The sequence below is a fragment of the Lissotriton helveticus genome, chromosome 6, assembly GCF_964261635.1.
Source record: "Lissotriton helveticus chromosome 6, aLisHel1.1, whole genome shotgun sequence".
Lineage (NCBI taxonomy): Eukaryota > Metazoa > Chordata > Amphibia > Caudata > Salamandridae > Lissotriton > Lissotriton helveticus.
Genome location: NC_136067.1, coordinates 1,528,019,472 through 1,528,036,471, shown reverse-complemented (window position 1 = coordinate 1,528,036,471; position 17,000 = coordinate 1,528,019,472). Strand labels below are relative to the sequence as shown.

At 45.6% G+C, this 17,000-nt stretch overlaps 1 protein-coding gene across 1 annotated transcript in view; it reads left to right on the top strand.

Annotated features, from left to right (window-relative positions):
* The first annotated feature begins 5,608 nt into the window (after positions 1 to 5,608).
* CCDC85A (coiled-coil domain containing 85A) overlaps positions 5,609 to 17,000 on the top strand; it is a 37,737-nt gene continuing 26,345 nt past the window's right edge. The window contains exon 1 of the mRNA XM_078649309.1: positions 5,609 to 6,199. Coding sequence (XP_078505435.1) covers positions 5,990 to 6,199 — 210 coding nt within the window. The 5' untranslated portion in view covers positions 5,609 to 5,989. The remainder of the gene's footprint in view (positions 6,200 to 17,000) is intronic.

The following is a 17,000-nucleotide window of genomic DNA, read 5'->3' as shown; positions in this document are numbered from 1 at the left end:
CCCTAAAAAAGATACATTTCTAACGTTGACGGATTGCCAGATGTGCTGCCCCCACTATGAAGAGAACAATATTCACATTCTCTCTGAGCATGTAAGAAAGCTAAACTTGATTGCTAGAGGTGGGCGAACCACTAAAAGTTCAAGCCAGATGCATGGCTATGGCTCAGCTCAAGGTCCTCTTGGACACTTGAGCCCAAAATGAGTCATGGTTTCAGGTAATTTCTGCCTGCCACGTGCACTGTTGGACCTGGCCCTTTTCGCAGGTTTATCCCAAAGCTTTTTGCCTTCTTCCTCCTATTTTTTGGACCCTTTTTTTGCTGGGTTTAGGACTCTGGGCGCTATACGCTGCTCGCCAGTGCTAAAGAGCAAGTGCTCCCTTTGTAAATTGTATTGGTGATTGGTTTATCCATAATTGGCATACTTTATTTACTAGTAAATCCCTAGTAATGTGCACCATGTGTGCCCAGGGACTGTAAATAAAATGCTAATAGTGGGCCTGCAGCACTGATTGTGCCACCCACATGAGCATCCCTGAAAACATGTCTCAGATCTGCCACTGCAGTGTCTGCGAGTGCAGTTTTAAACTGCCATTTCGACCTGCCACATGCCAGGCTCAAACCTTCTTTTTTACTACATGTAGCTCACCCGCAAAATATGCAGTGTACTCAAAAAGATAGGGCATGTACTGGTGGGTTTTACATGCCCTAATAGTGAATGCTGCTAATTACTGTAACAGGCACAGGGAAGGTGAGGCGCCGGAATAACAAAGCGATGTGTGGGTTCCTTACTACTAGGGGAGGTGATGAGTCGGTTCCTTACTGCCAGGGGAGGTAAAGCATCGTACTTTGCCGTTGTCTCTTCATCGAACCGAGGATGGAGATCAACATATATCACCCCCCATCTGGTAAGGTACTGATGCATCACCTCCCCCAACAGTAAGGAACTGACGACTCACCTCCCCTGAATAGCAGTAAGGAACCAATGCATCACCTTCCCTGGCAGTAAGGAACCGATGCATCGCTTTGTTTTTCCGGCACCTTTCTCCCCTTCACCTATTTTCATCTTTGAATATTGACACGTCCCAGGTACTTTCTGCTAGAAGTGACACATCCATAGATTTCTATGGACTACATTTTATTAACTTTTGAAAAGTGACATCTTTACTTGTGTGTGTTACATTTTTGTTGTTTTGGTCTTGTTTTATTCAGATAAATATTTATTATTTTTCTAAAATGGTGTGGGCTTCTTTTGTAGTGTTATTTCTGTGTTACTGTGTGTGTATGTACAAATGCTTTACTCATTGCCTCTGAGATAAGCCTGACTGCTCGTGCCAAGCTACCAAGGGGGTTAGCAGGGATTACCTTAGCTGTGTGACTCCCTTACTGTGACTAGAGTCAGGGTGCCTAGTTGGACAGGGTCAGTGGTCAAAGGGGTGGAATCGGCAGGGCACTACGTGCCCCCACTTTTTAAATTTAATAGAATCCATTCCCTATCTATTTTATTTTTAAAATGCATCCCAGGACGGGAGAAATATCCATGGCCAATAGATAAGACCTGGCCATTCTGTTACAGGCACTGGGGCAATGGAGGAAAAGGACTCTGTCTCTTACTTCTTGCCCAGAAAAAAACAAGGACTGTGTTCACTTCTCCTGCTCTGCCATTGTCAGCTGCCCTCCCTCCCTCTCACTTTCTTCCTCTTCCTCTTATTGCCTTTCTTTCTGTCTCTGTCTCACTCCTACTCACTTGCTGAAAGAAAACCATGACTTTAAGAAGCGACTCTTACCCTGTCTTTCATTTGTTCCCCTATGAAAAGGATCCAAAAGAGAAAGAAACAATTTTGCTGAAAATTTCGTCTTTTTCAGACATTTTTCTATTCCAAAGTGCAGCTAAGGGACGGAGGGGAAAAAAAGGTTACAACTACGAAATATAACTAAATAAAGCAAGACAGAATGGTCACAAAGTGGCCAGATTGGTTTTATTCACACCCAACACATTAAAACCACTTTACAGAGTTGGCAAGTGAATCGCTACTTTCGTTTTCTCGTCTTTCTTTGAACAACATAGTTTCCCCCCTGGTGGGGAAGTGCACCCTTCCTGGAGGTACTGCAATACCTGGTTGTTGAGTGGAGTGGAAAACATTTAATGTGATCCTTATCAGCTGTTTTCCTTATTTTAGTTTATAAAATGTGTACCCCGCCTCTGTGTTCAAGGATGTGGTCTTTTTAAACCATACTGCTTACGTTTTCTAAGGATATAGTCTACATCACCAAGGGAATAAAGATATGTCACGAAGCATCAACCGTGTGCTTTTCTAAAACAACCACGATTACCTTGGCAAATCTTGGGAAATGTATTCATTTGATTAGAACGGCTTTAAAGGCAGCAAATGAAAACAAACAAACCAGGGCCACCAGTGAGGTATAACAAGAGGAACAACGCAACCTCCCCTCAAATGAGGGAAGAGCCCTGATCCTATTCACCCGTCCCATAGAGACCGCACCACATCAATGGCTCTAAATGGAAGGGACAAGGACAACGATCCACAGACTGCTGTAGCAGAAAAACGCTAAGGCAGACGCAGCTGTCTAAGAAACCCAGTGCAAGGACTTATGATAAAGACGCAGTGCTGGCGGCCCGAGTGGGTGCAGCGAAGAGGGGATATATTACTTGAACATAAAACGTTTTAACTGGCAGTCTTCATAGTTTTAATGTTATCCATTTTTCATTGACCAGTTTTATGCTTTTTTACTGTAATGATTTTATTTAATTGAACATTTAATAAATAATAATAATAATGACTGTAAGGATATAAGCAATAGACATTGAAATGGGTCCCTTCCGGGCCCTGTAGTCATGTCCGTAACTTTTCAGGCAAAAAAACTCATTGATTTCTGAATAATGAGTGTAAAAGTGTTAAGGTAACCATGTTTTTCCTGCTTACATTTCAAATGCTTTATTTAATCTTGCATACGATATGAGTGTTAGCTTTTTCAGGATGTTATTACTTTTTTTTCAGGCATCATATTACTCTTGTCTAGTGCATAATTTGAAATGAGTCGCATCCAGGTGTTTATAGTGGGGCACAATTTGGGTTGTATCTGAAGGCAGTGTGAATTTCTGTCAGTGGGGCAGTATGGTGTTCTGTGGAGGAGAAGAAGTTGCACTATGGCCTGAGCTGCCGAATTTGGAACTGGGTAATCAGGTTCAGCATTCTTGACTAGTCCACCATACCACTCTCCTCAAGGAACACATTCCCATGCTACAGCTCAGAAGGCCCCACTAGACCTTAGAAGCCCTGGTATCTTAACACCAGCAGGTGGACCCTAGTGGTGGCAAGTGTGGGTTAACCTTGAAGGCTGTCCACCACAATCCATACTGAGGTTCAACTCCATTCCTGCAAGAAAGCCTATGAAGCAGCACACCCTACAGCAATAGTGACTCTGCCACTGAGGTCACAGGACCCTTGAGACCAGTCCGCCTCACCGTTTGGTACTTCCATTGGCCTTCTTTCAGCAGTAGTGGTGCAACTCACCAGGGATCGGCTATGCAGGATTTGCATGCACACTAACCTAAGTTTGCAAACTTCACGGTCTCTCTGATTCATGCACAAGCACTTTTAACATGTGCTTCCTGCTTTGGGCCACTTGAATTATGCATCAATGGAGGACAAAATTATGTTGCAGTGTTGACTAAATTATACAGCAAAAAAAGGCTGCAGCTTAATTACAGTACATTTTCTGATACTTTATTATCTTTACATTTTTTACATATACTAAAAGTCTTGGAAAAGATGTTGCCCCTTTGTAGTAGTAACAGTGTAATATGCAAATGCAGCAGTTAGAAAGGCGACCAGTCAACCTTTGCAAAAAGCCCTCCACTTCACAGCAACACAAGTCACATTTATAAGTAATTTTTGATCCGTTTGAATTACAATTTTTTGTGTTAAAATTGTCAGATTATGCAGCAGATGATGTATTATGTGGCAAATATGGCAAAGTCATAATTATGTGGAAAACATTTGCAAACTAGGATATTTTGCCATTTGTGTTTGAACTGCTCTTGTGGAAAAAGGGAGAACTGCTGATGTCAGAAACAGCATGGCTCGGAGACAAATGGCTTGTGATTCTACTTTTAAGCGTATTTGGGACATTCTGTGATTGGAAACATATCCCACTTTGTGAATCTATTTTAATGTCAGTAACTCATATCAAACTTTAAATAAACATGTGAATCCATTGGTTGAATTAAATAACATAATAAGCTGTAACTGCTCAGTGAAATACCAAACAAATTTAAAAAAATTGGGATGTGTTGCTTTTTCTGGCCACACCTGACTCCGCCCATTGACCCAATCCTCAGGTCATTCCCACCTACAGTTTCCCTACTTTTTTTTCCCCACTTCGACCACTGGACAGGGTGCAAACCTCTGCCAACTGGAGACCCCATTCCTAACATGCACTATAAATTAAAGACTAAACATTAACATTTGTTGTAATAAAGGAGAGAGAAAGAGATATCCATTTAGTGGCTAAATTCCACAAGGTGAAACCAGGGAACCGAGGCGCCACTGGGCCTGGGCTTCCCCGCTTGACCAAATTGTGTGATCGTAAGAAAATAGCTTATTTCACAAGCATTCATTTTCTTCATTATCACATATGAACCTACCTTCAAATATGTAAGGTAAGGGCACGTGTGGTAAAGAAATCTCTTGTGTGTGATTTAGTATGCTATAATGTTGCTCTGTCTATAATGCAAATTTAGGCCACATATAGGGTAAATATAACGACTGGCTTGCATCTTAGTTCACTCATGGAATTGTGGTCACCAGGAATATTTCTAAGTTTATGTTTAAAAACTATAATTTTTAATATATGCCTCTCAAAGTAGTGATATATCTGATATACTACGGCTAAACCTTTCTGCGTGTTGCAGATTTACACATTTTTAAAAAATATTTTTACGTGGTGTTAGTTTCATCAGCTAGATGACAAATATTTTTATGGTTCTGAACAAACTACAACTTGGGTTGTCCGAATGTAATTTGTATATTCGCCTATCTGTATTGATTGGCCCTCTACTGTAAGAACCCGTGACCCGTTATTGGTGTGCGGCGGTGGTTTTAGCGCTTTCTCTGCTAAATCCTGACCGCATCCCACCTCATACTGCAAGCCTTGCGTTATGAATTATGTGTGCATGCGCTACATAAATTAACACGGTGTCAAGTGTTTAACAAATGTCACGTGCTTAAATCAACGCGATCGGTTTTTTAAATATGCACACAAGAATGAAACATACAGGGTTTTTTGCAGGTGGTGTAAAAATGTTCACTGTAAAGCTAAATGATGGCGTGCACAAGATGAACGCTTCTCCCTGGATCCACTCTCGCACAGATATGCTATTTGGGGCTGCCCCCGTGGGCGCGCGCCAGACACTTTTTTTGCAAAGGTATTTCCCTGGGTTGGGATAGGCGGGAAGCCTGCAGTGGCAGGGTTGTCTCCAGCAGGTGGCGACGGCGAGCCATACTTGAAGGATCCTCTTCTCTCCCCGCCCCCTATGGGCGCCTTCAGCTGACACAGTAGCCGGCTGGTCTAAGTCACTGTGGGCTGGAGCCGGAGCCGGCAGCCTCCCTCCTCTCAAGCAGCCCCGGGTGCATCCTCAGCCCTGCGGAAGGGCAGCGCCAGGACGGAATGCGGGGGAGAGCAGCGCCAGCCTCACCGCCTCCCTCCCGGCCCTGCACAGGCAGAAGTGCAGCGGGGGCAAAGCTGGCAGCCTCGCGGGGCAGCGGGTAGGGTCTGCTGCCTCCTCCTCTCCGCACTATGCCGCTCTGGTTCGGGATCTCATGTGTTTGATCGCGGGTTCCCCGCTGCAGAGCCGTGCGCCAGGCAGGGCTCCCTGGCTGTAGGTATGACTGCTGGGGCGATGGGGGCGCACCTTGTGCCTGCTACCTGTTGAGAGGGCTGCGCACCCGCCGTCCGAGCAGGGCACCACCATGTCGGGGGAGGGCGGCGATCCCGCCCCGCCCGAGGACCTGGCCAAGGTGCCGGACGAGGAGCTGATGAAGTGGAGCAAGGAGGAGCTGATCCGCCGGCTGCGCAGGGCCGAGGCGGACAAGATGAGCGCGATGCTGGACCACAGCAACCTGATCCGGGAGGTGAACCGCCGCCTGCAGCAGCACCTGGGCGAGATCCGGGGGCTCAAGGTACGTGAAGCGGGCGGTTTCCGGCGCCCCTGTAAGGGCTGAGGGAATAATGTGGGCGAAGAAGTCAGGAAAGTAGTGCTGACTACTCCTCTCCATCACCACTTCGTCCTGTACTCAGTGGGAAGGTCATGCATCTCTGCTCTCCCCTCACAATGTGTGTTTGCAACAAAAAAGTTCAGTTTTCTATGGACTTCCAAACAGTGCAACTTTCTAGAAGTGCACCGGCTTCACCAGGACTCGCAATTCCTAGGTGGAGCGTGGAGGTCACACCTGTGTGGGAATGGAGGTATTCACATCTGTAGTTGGGTTATAGCTGTTTGGGGGTAATGTGCGTGCATGTGTCGGCATGGGAGAGGAAAGTGGCCGTATGGTCTGAACTGGGATGGGCACGCGCCCTGCGTGACGTCATTATCTCAACCCACTGCGTGCCACACGTCACCCCACGTTTGGTTAGTTGTAATGGGGACGTTGAATGTGAACTTGGGTACAATTTTTAAAGAATTGGCAAAACAAACCTCAGTCCCACCTTCGTGCCACAATCTTGGATCTCATGGTTCGAGAAGCTGTGGAAATGCACCACTCGCCCTGCAGCTCATAGGCACTGGCGCGCTGCCAATGTGTACCGACGATGACCCGCAGCAAGGGCAGCTTAAATGCCATTTCTGCTATCACTCAGGAGCGGGGTTATTATTAGTGCACCAGGTGCAGTCCTACAGGCGCCAAAAGGTCAAAGGAGCGAAGCGCACTCAAATGATGGATATTTTTCAGTACTCATCCGGGGGTGGGTAATTTTCCCTGTTGGCATTAGGAGCGGTGACACCCTTGATGTTCCACTGCCGACCTAATGTTTCTTTCCTTTCAACCCCAGGTCGAGGCATTATTAGCCCGAGTCGCTCCGTTGACTTTAATAGTCTCACAGTTTGGACTATCAATTTTCTGTTAAAGAGCTAGTGGGTAAAATTCAGTAAACGTCACTCCTGGGCTTTTCAGTAGGAGGTCCGGTGACTATTCTCTCCAAGCCAGTAGCTAGCAAAGGTGCCATCGGCTGGTGCGCAAGCAAGTAAAGTGCTTCCTCCTTCGTCCTCTGGTTTGGTTGTGACATCAGTCCTAATTAAGGGGCAACCCGGTGCCTCTGCACCTGCTGCACGACAGCCACGCTCCTTTAAGGCTTGAAAAATACATAGTTGTGCACGCATGGGGGTCCCCCCGGAATGCTTGAAAAGATGTGCACAAGTCCACTCTAAAAAAGAAGTGGAATGTCCCTGTCCTAAATCTAGCACATGGCTTGCAGACGGGGCTCTCGCGCTCAGATTATGCTGCAGCCAGGAGCTCTTGACTTCCAATTGCAGCCCACGATTCAAACCCCGCGCACATCAATTTAGTACCCTCCAGCTCTGTATCGCGGACGATTTATCCGTAATGCATTAAAGTGCAAGAAACCCCAATTCCTGGTCCTATATCAAAAGCAGGTCAGCATCTAGTCGGTTTTAGTGTCCAAGAGAGGTGCCCGGAGATTGCTGTTTACGAGCCCCATAACGCGAGGCCTGGCACAGCCGAGACTGGCATTATGTCATCGTTGAAGACGCACATTTTTTTTTTGTTTTCCCTCTCAGGGAGCGGCTAATAAAACCGACAGACAGTGATAATAAACCACCCCCGTTCAACAAGTGAGCTCCAAAACAGACAGCCTGGCTGAGGGACGTTGGCATATTTTTAAATTATGCTATTTTTTTCCAATATTTGCTGCTCCTGAAAGGAGCTCCCGCGGCTCTCTGGCACCACCCTGTCACAGATTTCAGCGAACTGCAGCACAATCTAGCAGACTACAGGTGTTGTGTAGGAGGTTGGGAAAACAACGCGAGCATTTTGATACGCAGTGATTCAGCGTTTTGGAAAGATCAGTGCTTTTGGCGATGACTATTTACCGGGGGCCCCGAGTAATAAAAAGTAAACAGGTGAGGGTGCCAGAGTGTGTACGTCTTTTTCAGGTGTGGGAAAAACAAACATTCGGATGAAAACCGAGGCTTTTACAAATTGGCACAAGGGGAATGCCAGGGTGAGGCACCTGCAAATCACCCACGACCAGGGTTGGATTGGGATTAAAAATCGTCCTGGGCTCACAAAAAAATAAACCGGCCCACATTTGCATATTGCCTTTCCGCAAAACATTACTTCAGTGAAGTTTTATAAAAAGAAGGGGAGGGCGGGGTGGTGTCTCTGACAGAGGCATGTTTTCTTAACTTTACTTAGATAAAAACAAAATGCACAGATTAGTTCACACTGGTAAAACACACCTGAAAACAAGTAACAAGTGAGGCCACTTTTGCTCAGGCCCCCTGTCCCCGCTCAATATGAATACATTAATGGGACGGCCCAGCGAGAGAAAGGGAGTGACACCTCTGCCCAGGCCCGGATTGGCCGTTGAGGGCACCGGGCAATCCCCCGGACGGCCGCATGGGTGGGGGCCGGTTGGGGGCTCCTGTGGGCCGTTTTTGTTACAGGGCCGTTTTTGCAGCATAGCTGCAAAAACGGCCCTGTAACGAAATCGGCCGAAAACCGGCCCTGGGAACCAAAACCGGCCCTGGCAAAGAGCGCGGCCGCCCCCCCCCCCGACAGGAGGGGAGGGGGGCCGGCCGAGCACTTTGCCAGGGCCGGTTTTGGTTCCCAGTCCGGCCCTGCCTCTGCCCGCTGATAAAAGAGAGGTAGGTAATGGACGCCCATCTGCCTCAAGAAAGGCCACTCGGGCACCCACTGGGCAGCTGGCGGCATCTGAACAACACAGACACCGCACAAATCGCCCCCCCAAAAAGCAACCCACAGCAGGAACTCTGATACCGGCCCCTCTGCCATTGCCCGCATTACCAACCCAACCCTGCCCACGATCCATGCCAATTTATCCTTTCGGCTGGGTTTGGCAAATGGTCCCTAACCTTCCCGCCCTTTTCAAAGCCTCCTCAGCTCAGACTACGCAGACACAAAACCCACCTTAAACATCGATACGGGCCAAAGTTGCCAGACCAATAATGCTGACGGGTGGATATAGATAGATAGATAGATATTTACTGTAAGATTGAATAAAACCATTAAAACTTTACTTCATCAATAAGCATAAAAGTGCCATAACAAGCACGATTAAAGGTGATAAAATAGAAAAGGTGCTTGTGTTGATGTTTTACAAATGCTTATGAAGTTACGGGGTCACCAGTGGTGGCTGGCATCAACGAGGAAGCAGTGCCCTCAAAAAAAAAAAAAAAATCAATGGGGCGCTCAAATAAACTTAAAATTTACTAAAAGTAATCTTACCTTAGGACAGTAGCGCAAATAAACTTAAAATATAATAAAAGTAAACTTACCTTAGGGCAGAACCCCCTGCTCCTGACCCCTCACAATTGCAGCTCTGCCACCAAGAAACTCCCTAGACCAATCATGGTGCTGCTCTCATGCTGTGAGTGCAGCATCCTGATTGGAGGGAGCAGACTTATTCGGCACTCCATAGTGCTCTGGGGGCCTGCACTTGTCTTAAGATAGCTGGGTTAGAGGTTTCAAAGTGTGCGTGCCTGGCTGGCTGTCGCAAGACGGCGGGCCAAAGGGACATGCTCACTTTGAAAATTGCACATACAGCCCTCCCTCCTCCCTGTTGCTGTCATTCAGCAGCGTCCCGCCCACTGTCCTCACGGTCGGTTCAGGACTGGAGGCTAAAAAATAAAATGGTAATGAATTACCATTTTTTTTTTCATCTCTGTGCTTTGGCGGGATTTTAAAGTGGGGCAACATTCCACTGCTCACATGGAGGCGCCGTCCCAGGGGGTCACCCCAAAGGTTAACCACAGGACATTCAAAAGACAGCTGCCACACACCACCAATGATGAATGCTGCACATTTTACAAAAAGAACTACAACATACCAGAAGAAATGGAAATTAATAATATGAATCAAGAATTGATTCCAAAGTTTTGAGACAACCACCCTGAAGCTCCGGATTCTTACAAATCTTGAGGGGTAACAAATAGATGGCAGTCATGGGAGGACAGTGGCTTATTTCAGGAATTTAAAGGATCATTTTGCTTCAGATGTATGGGAGTGCATGGCCAGTTAGGCATTACACGTAAAACCAAGATTTTTTTCAGTTGATCTTGGCGGGAACGGCAGCCAGTGGAGACTTTTGTGGATGATAAGTAAAGGCTCTCTCCTCCTAGGTCCTAGGATCTATGTTCATACTGCGCCGGGTGTCGTCTCAACCAATGTTCCTCTTGTTTCACTAATATTCCTGGTGTGATTGCATTTGTGTTTTGAGCAGGCTGATAAGGAAAGACGCTTGGTGCTTACTAGAGGTGGGTGAGCAAACTAATATATAGGGAGAGCCGAGCCAACAAACAGCTCTTACTCTAAGAGCCCGTGCACGAGCCAAGCCGTGAAAATATTTGGAACACAAATCATATAACAAACATAATATTAGACTATAATAAGGTGGCTTCCACATTTAAAAAAAGTTATTTATTTAAAATACAGATTTACCATAGTGCATTTGATTACATTTTTGCATCAAGAAGTATTTATTAAAAGTGAGAGCTTTTAAACCTGAACTGAGAATCGTTCCTAACCAAGATTGCAGACAATGCTATTAGCACAGTGTGTCCCTAACTGTGGGTCACTTCCCACTGGTGTGACACAAACTGATTTTTGGTCAGTCGGGAAAGTCCAAGCAAGAAATATAGATGCATTTAAATTCTATATTTATCACGTCACATTTGCTGTGCTTCAAAGACTGAGGTCAAACGTCAGGCTATGTCTTCTGACAAATTGCTGCTTATGTTTTTTAACACTGAACATGGTGTTTACAGACTCTTCTCACTTTGCAGTCAGAGAAAGAAAAGCAAAGTGAATATTTGAAAATCTTGCTGGGGTACATGGAGTGTGAAAGGAAAGGCTGTAGGATATCCATGTTTGGTAGCATACAACAAAATGTAATGCAAAAATGTAACTGAACGGTAGACATTCAGCAGTTAGGAAAGCAAACATGAAGAACATTTGTGTTGTAATTCCAAAGCGTGATGGAAACAAAGATTTTAATGGGTTCGAACTAAATCAAGACTCTTAACTTGCTGATGCACAAATGATAGCTATTGGCTGAAACCCAATTTCCAAACATTATCATGTATGTGCTATTGTTTTACGAGTAAAACTGTATGACTGTGCAAATGTAGTGGCCATTTCAATGGAGAATGTGCTGTCTGTAATTGAGAGTGCACTACTGCATGATGCTTTAGTTAAATCAAATAATAGCCTGCCTCAAGTCCATTAAAGCTAGGTGTGTCACCAAAGCTTGTAGTTCTGAACAGGCACGGCCCGTGCAGGGCGTTATACTGGGGCGGTGGCGTCAGGCAGGGGAGGGTCAGGGTGGGGGGTTGTAAAATGTGGGATATGGACCATTAGAGGTAAGTACCGATAAAAATAAATAAAACTAATTTCGTTGCCCACGCTGCATCGCCAAATGTGATGCAGTGTGGGCAACGAAATTCGTTTTATTTATTTTTATCGGTATTTCCCTCTAATGGTCCATATCCCGCATTTTACAACCCCCCACCCTGACTCTTACCTGCCTGACGTCACCGCTCCAGTATTACGCCCCGCACGGACCATGCCTGGTTCTGAAACATTGGATTTTGTTTTTTAAAAGTTTGGGAAGCACTGGATTAGTGAACTAAAAGGCAAGTCAGTTGTCATGTAGCCTATTTGTGGCCCAGATTCTTCTTATAGATGAAACGTCATTATAGGCTGTTAAATGAAACACAAGTGAGGTTTTTGTACAGTGCACACCCTGAACTCATTTATTTGAGTGTGCTCACTTATCTGATATTGAACAAAAAGGTGAGTCGGTGAAATAAAGTATTTGTCTAGGAGCTCATAATTTGGTCAAGCGGGGAAACCGAGATTCATGTCATATTTTCCAGTTTCACACTGTACAATCCAACCATTAGATGAGTACGTTTTTCTGACATCAAAGGTTAATGCTTTGCACTTGATTATCAGAGCATGATATTAGATTGTTGTAGAGCAGCAGGCTCCACATTTGATTTCAGCAGTTTTACACAGTGCAAACTTTACCTAGAGATGCAAAATCTTGTCACAGCAGACTATGTTGCACCTTATATTTCTTTCCACACAGAGAGATTTACCAGGATTCATAGGACACCCATCTTGGTCAGGATTCCAACTTGGTTCCCCGTGCCCCATGGTTGTTGGCAACAATAGTGGCCCATGCAGGTAACCACAGTGGGGCTGGGCTGGGGCAGGGATGGAGATGGTGAAAGTGACAATTGACAGGATACGGAATGTAAACGAAATAATTAAATATAACCACCTGCCTTGCTCTTGCCGCATCGCCGACTTGGTTATGCGGCGAGCGCAAGTTAACTGCTTTTATTAATTAATTAATTCATTTAATTATTTAAAATTCCCTAGGCCATCGTTTGTCACTTTTACCCTCCCACCCCTGCACTGCACCCGCTGCACTTACCTGTATGGGCCACCGCTGGTAAGCAACCTTAGCCTGCCTGACCACATGACCTCCTGTGAAAACTCAGCTTGTTTTGGGCTCGATGTTCCACGAGCCGAGCTCGAGCATTCAGTGGCTGTCCCACTTCTAGCGTTTAACAAGGAGCCATATTGAATGGAGTGCAGGTCATAGCAGTTGAGTGTTGAGTTTAATTGTAGTACAGTTGCTGCTTGCAGTTGATATTGTGTTTACATCTAAAAAAGACACCAATCGCCTCAAAGACTTGGCAGCTCATAATTGAGGGGGGAAAAACCCAACCAATTCTTTGGTGTGTGCCTAGGTTCTGGCGTGAAATTGACGATATAAGGCCAGCAAATGTGAACGCACGGTGTGTGGGTGTTTTCACGAAACAGGCACAATAGGAGAACAACTTAAGCCCACTTCACTGCTATTGAAGCCAGCAGGCTCCAGACTGGCACAGATGTTGGAATTAGTGCTACAGCGCCAGCCTCCGAAGCGTGCCAAGAAGTAGAGAAGTGCCCTGCATTATTTATGAAGGGAAAGGAAATGAATCCCTCCGAGACGCGGCAACAACTTGCCCTTTTACTGCTGACATACTGGCATCTTTTTCATGATTCTGCCAAATTATGAAACTTCAGTTTGGATTTTTAAACGTTCTGATTTTTTTTCCAGGGAGTAACGAGTGGAGAAAGGAATAAAGCATCCTCCTTTGACAAATACTGTAATGGAATGTGAGCAGGAGGGCATCCCTGGCTTGGTTTGAAAGGGCTGCGTTGTTCGGAAGATCCAAATGCTGTTTGTGGCATAATGAAGGGCATGCTGACCTTTGACGGTGTTTGTCAGATTTGTGGTGGTGCCTCGAGCAACCCACCTCCCCAAAAACACAACGCAATGCAATAATGATTGCAAATATAGGTAAAACATCGATATTCATCTGCCATTGCCGTTGTTGGTACAATTAGATTTTTTAAAGCATTTTTTGGCTTGTAAGGTACATCTTTTAGCTTTATCAGGAAATATTAACTTTGGACGCAATTTCCAAATAATTTTCCAAGAATTGGTATCATCCCTTACGTTCACGAGTAACTAACTATTCCAGACAAATCTTACTTGGTCTACAAACAGTTTTTTTTTTCTGCAGAAACTCTAAGATTCTCTTCCTTTTTTGCATTGACGGTTTTTATGGTGAATGAACAATGTTTTCAATGCCAGATTCAGTTGTGCCCTAGAATTGGTACAGCGTGCAACATTTGCAGCGACTACGGCTGAATCAGAAATACTTACTTACTTACTTAGTTAAATGCCTGCTCCAAAGTGTACATTAAAATCAGTGTTCTAGTACCAATCAGACTATGGTTCTGGTTCTCACCAAAAGGCAGCGGGATGAACCGATCATGTATTGGTCAATTATTGCTTGTTCAGTGCTCAGAATGCTCTAGCTTTGTAAACAACTGATGGACACTCCTAAAATATAATTCTCTAGCATGCGCTGCTGCGATGAATGCACTGCTGCGAGGCATGCAGTTTTGAAGTATGGACTTCAAGTCCCGCCCATTCTCCATCCATATTTTTGATTGACTTGTGTCATTGTCTTTCGTAAATGCTGGCTTCCAATTCGTTGTGAGGCTTGTTAATCCCTCCTTGGAACCGCCTTGTCTGCATTTGTTACCTCCCATAACCACTGGACCTTTTACTTGTCTAGTAACACCGTCTGCGGTATAAGTCGGTGAGCACTATTTAGTTAATAATGGGGATAATGGCGGCTGCTTCTTGTACTTGCAGTGTGCCCACAAGTGGCTCCCCCTCCCCCCACAGCATTCACTGGACAAGGGAGGCCGCTTAATATTTTAAAAAATGTTAAACTGAATGGGGCGTCCTCTAAAGCGACACCGCGCTCGGTTTAATTTTTCTTTACTTTAATGGTGAGCGCGGCACCCGCTTAAAGGAGGCCATGCTTGGTTTCATTTTTTATTAACGATACTGGTGAGCGTGGTGCCCTCTATAGGGACACTCTGCTCTCTGTAATGTAATAGGTCTCGCATTTACAAACCTTTGACCTATTGGTATTGTAAATGACAATGCCTTTTACTATTATAGCAATTAAGAGACCTATTGCATTGCAAAGGCTTGTTTAGTTCTTCTGTCTACAAGAAGTATTGGGCCAGATGTACAAAGCATTTTATGGAAACAAACACTCTGATTCAGATTTGCAACCCTAAATGTTTTTTTTTAATGTAGTAATCCCATTTCAGAAATCACTAAACATTTACCGACTCCTAAAATGAGATTGAGATTCCATACTGATTCCATATTTGAAAGGGACGTTTTTTAGGCATCCCTTCCAAATACTGAATCTCCATGCAAAGTATCAATGTTTTGTGACCAAAATCTGGTTGTAAAACATTGAAAAATCAGTGACTCACAAAACGGGGTGGTAATACATTTGCAAAAGGAAAGATGTTTCCCACTCTGAATTTTTTTTAAAAAAACGGAAACTTTTCGTTTTTAAACGTATACCTGTCTCCTTTAACCCCTTCCCTGCGCAGGACGGCCGTGAGCCGTCCTGCGCCTATGTGCTAGTGTGCGCAGGACAGCCTCCGGCAGTCCCCACACATGGTATTTGAAATCCCTCTGGTGCAGGCCCCAGATTGATTTCCTTTCCCCCCCCAACAGCCTCAGGAGCTGGGGAAGAGCTTCCCCAGCTCCCGAGGCCGTTTGTGTGGGTTCCCTAAAATGACAATCAGTGCGCACATCACGCTGACGTCATTTCAGTATAGGCTATTTTCAGTTTCACTTTCTAAGTGCTCAGGCGGCTTTCTCAGATATCATTTTACTCGGGAGACCAAGAGAAACGCTGGGTAGCAGGGCATTTGTACTGGCACGGTTTTCCCACACAAAAATGAGTGGGAAAAGTGATTTTTTTTCAGTTAAATTTGAGGTTTGCAGGGGATTCTGGGTAAGAAAATGTTGGGGGATCGGTGCAAGTCATACCTCCCTGTACTCCTCAGGGTGTCTAGTTTTCAGAGATGTGTGGGTTTGGTAGGTTTCTCTTGATGGCCGCCGAACTTGGGGCCAAAAACCCAGGTGTCCCTTTGCAAAACTAGGTTGTTTTGTGATACGTCATTTTGAAGTCTCCACAATACGTTTTTGGCCCTTTCCAATCGCTGGTACTTGTCCCACCCACACAAGTAAGGTGTAATTTTTATCGGGAGTTATTGGGGAACGCTTGGTGGTTGAAAATTTGTCTCAGTCCAGTGATCCCACATCTTTCCCACACAGAAAATTTAGAAAACATAGATTTTTTTTTTCCTGCGAATTTTGACATTCACAGGGGATTCTGAGTTGGAAAACGTTGGGGGATCAATGCAACCCATACCTCTCTGGACTCCCCCTGGGTGTCTAATATTCGAAATGTGTGGGTTTGGTAGGTTTTCCCTAGATGTCCGCTGAACCCGGGGCCAAAAACCTATCTGCCCCTCTTGTAAAACCAGATCGTTTTCTGATAGGTAATTTTGATGTCTCCACAATACGTTTTGGGCCTTTGCCTATCGCAGGTACTTGGTCCAACCACACATGTGAGGTACCATTTTTATCAGGAGACCTAGGGAAATGTTGGGTGGTGTGAAATTTGTGTCAGTCCGGTGATTCCCCCAACTTTCCCACACAGAAATTTGAGAAATAGTTGATATGTTCAGCTAAATTTGAGGTTTGCAGGGGATTCTGGGTAAGAAAACTTTGGGGGGTCCATGTAAGCCATACTTCCCTGGACCACCCTAGGGGGCACAAATACCAGTGGGAAATGGGACCGCCCGCAATGCTAGCAGCGGTCCCGCACACCCCATCATGATGCACCAGCCACACTGGCGGGCGCATCCCGTATTATTAACATCGCGGCGGGCGGTGCTGAAAGCACCGCCCACCGCAATGCCAAAAATGCATGTTGTGCTTTTCAAAGCACAACGTGACAAGCACCGCGCGGTGCCTGCCATGTTGTACTTTGAAAGGCAGGGGGTACCACCCCCCACACCCCGGAGGAGTCCATGGGGGCCCGCAACGGGCCCCCCCAAGCAGACTCCTCATGCCTTTCTGTGGCGGAAATGCCGCCACGGAAAGGCATTCAAAAATGCCCCTTCTAATATGGCTGGCACCACCACCATATTGAACCCTTTTCCGCCCGGTCGACAGGCCGTCTGGGTGGAAAAGCGGCAGACGATCTTTCCGTCCGCCGCTGAACCCCCAGCCATTGTAATATGGCGGAGGGTCTTTTCTACGGGGATGGCAGGT